The following is an 8138-nucleotide window of genomic DNA, read 5'->3' as shown; positions in this document are numbered from 1 at the left end:
TATGCTGATAGGAGAAGGGAAAGCTGAAATTTTGTCCTAGGAGCCTAATTTTTTCAATCCAGACTGTAATTAATTTCCCTACATCCCCAGTTATCTCCACTCCCTAACCAGCCTTGTCATTTTAATTTTTCACAGCCTCTTTTTTTTCCCCTCCGTGTGCCTGTTTCTTGAGGAAGTCTCATCAACTGTGGCCCAAAGCCATAGGCTAATTTGTCTGGGACACGGCTCTCTCTCCGCCTCACAAGTCCAGGGAGAAGGGAAAACCCGCAAAAGAACACTCGCTCATAGCCGCGTCCACGGAGTCTCGCAGAGCAGGAGTTTGGGGCTACATGGACACACCAGCTCAGCTGCCTCATGAGCTGCAAGAGTGTGAGTGTCCAAATGTCAGAGGCTACCGGGCTACACACAACTGCTGGCCTTTTTAGTCACTGTACGGCAAATCTTGGCCCCACTGAAGTCCTGGGGATCTTTTGGCTTCAATCGCTATTGGCTTCAGTGGGGCCAGGGTTTCAGACCATCTCATCCAACCCGGCTCAGAGCCCAAGGCCGGGATTGTCAAAGAAGTTAGCTGCCCAGATCAAGGGCAGATGGTGTTTAGCGCTCTCAGGCTTTCTTGGACAGCACAGCTTAAAACCCTGCTGGGTCCTGGTCTACATCAGGGCTGCAAGAGAAGGAAAGGTCTACTCTAGAGAAGGTCACAGTCTCCGATAACAGGACTCCCTGTAGATGGGCCAGGAGCCTTCTCTTCCTGGACCCCACTCCAGAGTCTTCCATCAGCTGAACCCATCCCCTCCAGACACAACACCTCAACTTGTGCAACCCAACCATCTCCTAGCTCTCCCCTCTGGTCAGGCTGGGTTTTGTTTTCCTTCTCTTCAGGAAATCTTCACTCCTCCCGGCTTCTCTCTGTCTCTGATAGTCCTCCTCCCCAGGCTTCAGAAGTGGGCCACTTTCTGCTCAGTGCCTGGCTGTGCAGACTGGAAATCGGTCTGAGGAGATCTGTGCTGGCCAGCACCCACTCCTGGCCATGCAAAGTGTCACAGCATCTCTGTCTCAAGTCTTCCCACCATGTTCCAGGTGGTTTCTTCTTATGACACCTGCCAGGTCATTTCTAGTCCCTTCCAGACCAATAGGGTCTGACACACCAGGGCTATGTCTAGACTGCAGGCTTCTTTCGAAAGAGGCTCTTTCGAAAGCATCTTTCGAAAGAGCCTCTTTCGAACGATCGCGTCTAGACTGCAGGCGGATCTTTCGAAAGAGAAATCCGCTTTTTCGAAAGAGAGCACCCAGCGAGTCTGGATGCTCTCTTTCGAAGACGGCCTCTTTACATTGAAGAACGCCTTCTTTCGAAAGAGGAACTTTCGAAAGAAGGTGTTCTTCCTCGTGAAACGAGGTTTACCGCCATCGAAAGAAAAGCCGCGTTCTTTCGAAGTAATTTCGAAAGAATGCGGCTTGAGTCTGGACGCAGGGGAAGTTTTTTCGGGAAAAGGCTACTTTTCCCGAAAAAACCCCTGAGTCTGGACACGGCCCAGGAGACCAATGATCCTATCACAAATTTGAGAATCTCAAGCCCTTTGGTCGCAGGAATTTTATTATCCCCTTTGCTAGGGATGGTAGAGGAACCCAGATCCGTCCACTCTTCTGTGTTCCATCCCAGGGACCCTGCATTTAGCAGCTGGGACAGTCCCTCACAATCCCTTTCTGCTTCCTACCTTAACTCCTGCAGGCCTCTTCCAGGCTCACATTCTCTGATTCACCACATCTGGAAGTCCAGCTATCTGCTGCTGAGGGCAGCTCCTCTCAGTGGTCGTCCCAATTCCTCTCCTCCGTAGCCTTTGGATTTCCCAGCTGTTCCTGGCCCAGCAGTTAGCTACAGCTGAGGAGGTAGCTTACCTTCCTGTTAACTCCTTAGTAGACATGGTAGAAGGGTCTACACACTATGGCTGCGCCTAGATTGGTATGATTTTCCGGAAATGCTTTTAACGGAAAACTTTTCAGTTAAAAGCATTTTCAGAACAGAGCATCTAGATTGGCACGGACGCTTTTCCACAAAAGCACTTTTTGTGAAAAAGCATCCGTGCCAATCTAGATGCGCTTTTCCGCAAAAAAGCCCCGATCGCCATTTTCGCGATCGGGGCTTTTTTGCGGAAAACAAAACTGAGCTGTCTACACTGGCCCTTTTATGCAAAAGCTTTGTGCAAAAGGGACTATTGCCTGAACGGGAGCAGAATAGTATTTCTGCAAGAAGCACTGATTTCTTACAGTAGGAAGTCAGTGCTTTTGCGGAAATTCAAGCGCCCAGTGTAGACTGCTGGCAAGATTTTCCGGAAAAGCAGCTGATTTTCCGGAAAAACTGGCCAATATAGACCCAGCCAATGAGAGCATCCTTTCATGCCTATGGTGATCAGTTTGAATCCAGCATTTCTGGAAGCTATTCCCCTCAGACAAATGTTCAACAGGCAACATGAAAAGAATTGGTGGGCAGAAGCTGACATGTAGTCTCAGTAGACAGGCACTGAGGGTGTGTCTAGACTACATGCCTCCGTCGACGGAGGCATGTAGATTAGACAGATCGGCAGAGGGAAATGAAGCCACGATTAAAATAATTGCGGCTTCATTTAAATTTAAATGGCTGCCCCGCTCTGCCGATCAGCTGTTTGTCGGCAGATCGGGGCAGTCTGGATGCGCCGCGTTGACAAAGAAGCCTTTCTTGATCGGCACAGGTATGCCTCGTGAAACCAGGTTTACCTGTGCCGATCAAGAAAGGCTTCTTTGTCGATGCGGCGCGTCCAGACTGCCCCGATCTGCCGACAAACAGCTGATCGGCAGAGCGGGGCAGCCATTTAAATTTAAATGAAGCCGCGATTATTTTAATTGCGGCTTCATTTCCCTCTGCCGATCTGTCTAATCTACATGCCTCCGTCGACGGAGGCATGTAGTTTAGACGTACCCTGAGTGAAGGGACATGTTGAATACATTATTTTCTCACTACCAGAGGGGGTCCCTGAGGAGGAGTACAACAGAGGCAGAGTGGCATTGGGGAGGGGGGAAAATGTAACTCACTGGTCACTGTCGGTGTGTCTACACAGCACTTTAAACTAGAAATAAGATACGCAATTTCCACTATGCATATTGCGTATCTTATTTCGAAATTTGGCACATCTACACAGCACCAAATTTTGAAACAACACACTGTTTCGAGTCATCCCTTAACCCTCATGGAATGAGGGCTACAGAGATACAGGAATAGCATGCCCGTTATTTCAAAAAATATTTTGAAATAACAGGTGTGTTGAAAAGATGCGCGGTAGCTATTTCGGGATTTATCTGGTATCCTGAAATAGCCCCGCTGCCTAGACGTACCCAGTGTGCTCTGAATAATCTTCTGCACTCAGTCCATAGAGCTTGTGGCCCTGTCCCGGCTTGCTGATCCAAAACCATCTCCAGGGATTAAGCTCTCCACACTGATACTTTTGTCATGGTTCAATCCCTAATATGTCAGGCAAAATGGCCACACAGGTTGGGGCTCGTCACTTATTCCTTCCATCCTGGAGGACTCTACTTTAATCTCTGTTGTTGGCCCAAATGGCAACCAGGCACCAAGCACATGCTACACCGGTTCTACAGATGAATGTAAATAACATTGTGTGCTTGCAGAGCACCCAACACCCAAGGATCCTGTAGTTCCATAATACAGTCTCCCGCACCCTTCTGTGGGAGGCACATCTTAACACTCCATTTTACAGTGTAGTAAAGAGATACCCAGGGAATTCCACCAATCTATTATAGCAAGTCACTCAGGATGAGAAACCAGAAAAGAGGTCTGAGTAGAGCCATGAGAACAACGACAGGCCTGGAAATCATGTCTCATTGTGATAGCCACAAGGAACTCGATCTATTTAATTTCCCAAAGATCAAGTCCCAAAGGTAAGGGTGACTTGATCACAGTCTGTTTGTGGCTACATGGGGAACTAATATTTGATGACTGTATAAAAAAATAGCAAGATCCAAAGGCCAGAAGTGAGACAAATTCAGATGGGGAAAAAGCATGTTTTTAACAGTGAGCATAATTAATCATTGGAACAATTTGACAAGGAATGTGGTGGATTTTTCATCACTGGGAACTTTTACATCAGACTGATTTTTTTTCCTAAAAGATGTTCTCTACTTCAAACAGGAATTATTTCACAGAAGTCCTATGACCGGTGTTATAAGGATGTCAGATTAGATTAACATGATGGTGTCTTTTGAATGAGACCAGTCTCTCCAATCATTATCATTACTAGCAATGGTAGTGGCCAATGATGTGCCAGGCATTTCCAAACATTCAAGAAGGGAAGGCTGCTGACCTGAAGGACTCATGGGGTTTGACCCCCAATTCAACAGAGCACCTTCTGAGTTTTAAACTGGTACTTAGATCCATCCCTATGCAGGAAAGTACTTAAGCCAGGGCTGGCCAAAATACGGCCCAGGAGCCAGATCCAGCCCGCCAAGCCACGGGATCCGTCCCGTGGACCACTCTGCCGGGATCCTCGGGCACACAGCTGCCGTGGTTTAAAGCACAGTCTGTGCAGATCTCTGATCTGCAGGCAGGGGGAAACTTCGTTCACAGCCCAATCATAGAATCTATGATTCTATTATTCAATCCTTAGCTCCTATTGGCTGGAAACAATCAGGAATGGATCCCAGCCAACCTCTCAGCTCCTATTGGCTAGAAACAATCAGCTAATAGGAGATGAGAGATTGGCCTGAGGGATGGGGGCAACACAAGCCTCTTCCCCCCTGCGCCCCTTGCCATAGCTGAAAGCCACATGGTAGGAACAGCCTGTAGTTTCATGCGATCTGGGGCTGCAGCAGGCAGGGAGCCCAGCCTGTCTTAGGGGTGCTGCAGGGCTGCTGGCCAAGAGACACTTAGGTAAGTCAGAGCCTCCCAGCCAGAGCCTGCCTCTGGCACCCCTGCCTCTTCTGCACGCCAACTCCCTTCCCCAGGTCACCATCCAAACCCTCTGCACTCTTCCTTCCGGCCCCTGTACCCCCTCTTACAGCCACCCCAAAGCCAGAATCATCTCCTCTACCCAAATACCCTCCCAGACCCTGCACCCCATTCCCTTGCTCCAGGTAACCATCCAAACCCTCTGCAGCCTGCACCCCCTTTGTCCCTTCTTCCAAGTCACAGTTCCCTCTCAGACTTTGCACCTTCACCTAGAGCCCCTCCCATAGGCCAGAATCCTCTCCTGCACCCATACACTTTCCCTGACCCTATACCGCAATCCCCTGACCCAGGCTGCAACCCCCTCCTTCACCCAAACTCCCTCTCAGACCTCACATTGTCTCTTGCACCCTTACCCATGCACCTTTCTGCACCCAACCTCCATCTAGATCCCATATCTCCACCACAGAAAAGTGTGGTACTTGGCCACTTTCCAAAATCTTGGGAGTGCTCCCCCCCCAAAAAAAATTATTGCCCACCCCTGACTTATGCATGTGTTTAAGTTACTATGAAGGGTACATATGCACTTGTTTTTCTGACTAGTGATGGATTTAATTACTTTGTTAAATCTGGGACTAAGGATAGATAGATAGATAGATAGATAGATAGATAGATAGATAGATAGATAGATAGATAGATAGATAGATAGATAGATAGATAGATAGATAGATATTAAAATCACTGCTTTAACCACTAAGAACATATCTTCACTGTTAATTGTCCGCAAATGTCCAGTGCTAACATGTCTTTTTTCTGATCACACCAGCGAATCAGGTTCCAACAGATTCCCTCACAGAAAATATCTCATGTTGATGTGCCACAGCTCATACTTCTTTCTTTTACATATCTTCTCAAGACACCACAGCTGTCCCCTCCCTCTCTCTGTTCCCATTCTGACACATTGGTTCCCCTCCTCCTATCTCTTGGCCACGGGTGCAAGCAAAGAGCTGCTGACGAGTGTCCTTCCAGTCCCAGAACTCGTTGGCACGATGCTGCTGAAGTTCCAGAGAACCCCACAAAGCTGTTCTTCCATTTAACAGATGTCTGCTGTCATGTCTTCTAGCCTTTGATGAGTTCTCTCCACTCTTCCTTTTGTGTTCCACAGTGCTCATCTTCCTCACTGACACAGCTTTCATCGTCTGTTGGTGCAACTCCTTTCTCTCCCTCACTGTGTTTCCTGGGACTCCATTTGCCTCCATATCTGCAAGAGAAAATCCCCTTTACTCTTTACCTTACCAGTTGTTCCCTGTCTTTCTCTTCACTTCCTCTGTTGCACTTGCTAACTGGAATGTGGGGGTCAGTGCCCCTGGGAAATGACTGGTAAAGGCAACATTGCACTTAACCAGTGGACTCTATAACAGTCTTTAAACATAGTGGCTGTGTCTACACTGGGCCACTTATTCCGGAAAAGCAGCCACTTTTCCGGAATAAGCTGCGAGCTGTCTACACTGGCCCCTTGAATTTCCGGAAAAGAAGTGACGATTTACTGTAAGAAATCAGCTGCTTTTCCGGAAAAACTATGCTGCTCCCGCTCGGGCAAAAGTCCTTTTTCCGGAAAACTGTTCCGGAAAAGAGCCAGTGTAGACAGCACAGTAGTCTTTTCCGCAAAAAAAGCCCCAATCGCGAAAATGACGATCGGGGCTTTTTTTCCGGAAAAGTGCGTCTACATTGGCCACGGACGCTTTTCCAGAAAAAGGGCTTTTCCAGAAAAGCATCTTGCCAATGTAGATGCTCTTTTTCTGGAAATACTTATAATGGAAAACTGTTCCGTTTTAAGCATTTCCGGAAAAAGGTGCCAGTGTAGACACAGCCTATATACAGAATATCTGTCATTTATTCACCCTTTATAAATAATTCCTAAAATATATTGATATAAAATATAGGGCTATTAAATGTCTCTACCCTTAACACAAATTATTCGAATGACAAGTTGTTTTTCCTCACATTTTCAATTCAGGTGCCATTTTGCAAAAACATGATCAAAGGATAATCCTTGATTAAGAGAAGTTTCAATACATGGGATAACGATTGGTATGGAGTCAACAGGCTAATAGGATGCTTAGAACTACCCATACCACATCCGATTCATGTCTGAAATGTGCAGCTATTAATCATTTATTAACCTTCTGTAAGCCATTTCTCAATGGAAGCTTGCTGTAAAGCAGTGGTCACCAACCTTTTGGGGCTACCGGGTGCCTGGGGCCGCTCACGTGCCGTGTGCCTGTGGTGGCGCCGCATATGGGCGATGCGGCTGGGGGCGGGGCCGCTCATGCGCCCAGGAGCGGGGCCACGTATGCACCATGTGGCCAGGGGTGGGAGCTGCGCGTGCGCCGTGTGCCCGGGGCCCAAGAATGACTTGGGCCGGCCCCGGTCACTCGGCAGGCGCATACAAATGCCCCGGCAGGCACCATGGCACCCGTGGGCACTGTGTTGGGGACCACTGCTGTAAAGTCTGATGCTTTTCCTCCTGCAGAGTTTGGAACTCAGACAAGGCCACATGACATGAAAAAGAAAATGATCAAAAAACTAAAGTAGGGTTGACTGAAACTGCAAGGATGTGTCCAGACTACAGAGTTTTTTTGAAAAAAAAGTAGCCTTTTTTTCGAAAAAACTTCACCTGCATCTAGACTGCAGCCATGTTCTTTCAAAAGGAAATCGAAAGAAGGCGGTAGTTTTTTCGATTGCGGTCAAACCAATTTTATGAGGACTAACGCCTTTTTTCAAAAGTACTCTTTTAAAAAAAGGCGCTATTGAATGCAAACTGTGCTTTTTCGAAAGAGAGCATCTAGACTCTCTTTCGAAAAAGTGGCTCGCTTTTTCAAAAAATCTGCTTGTAGTCTAGACACTCTCTTTCGAAAGAGGCTTGTAGTCTAGACAAAGCCCAAATGTGAATGCAGTAACATAGATTTTCAGTCACCAAAGTGGAACGCACAAAAGGAAAGTACATTCTTAATAACCAGAGGGGTTCTGAGGTGCCACCAAGGTAAAGCAACTACATTTCTGGCCACAAATGACTTTTGAGCTGACATTGGCTTCTACCACGCCAGTCCTGCAATGTGGTGCATGCAGACAGACTGCTTCTTACTCTTAGTTTGGTGCTTCATACAGTTGCTCAAATATTTGCAAAATAGAGAAATAAAACCCCATA

General features: G+C 47.4%; 1 protein-coding gene across 13 annotated transcripts in view; it reads right to left on the bottom strand.

The window, feature by feature from the left end:
* Positions 1–5533: 5533 nt before the first annotated feature.
* The window catches only part of PKHD1 (PKHD1 ciliary IPT domain containing fibrocystin/polyductin), a 417767-nt gene continuing 415162 nt past the window's right edge, over positions 5534–8138 (bottom strand). For all 13 annotated transcript variants that reach the window (XM_075923339.1, XM_075923341.1, XM_075923352.1 and 10 more), the window contains one exon: positions 5534–6191. In XM_075923339.1, the coding sequence (XP_075779454.1) occupies positions 5842–6191 (350 nt within the window). In that variant the 3' untranslated portion in view covers positions 5534–5841. The remainder of the gene's footprint in view (positions 6192–8138) is intronic.

This window comes from Pelodiscus sinensis, chromosome 3, assembly GCF_049634645.1.
Source record: "Pelodiscus sinensis isolate JC-2024 chromosome 3, ASM4963464v1, whole genome shotgun sequence".
Taxonomy (NCBI): domain Eukaryota; kingdom Metazoa; phylum Chordata; order Testudines; family Trionychidae; genus Pelodiscus; species Pelodiscus sinensis.
Note: the sequence above shows the minus strand (reverse complement) of the source record. Positions and strands in the feature narration are given on the sequence as shown.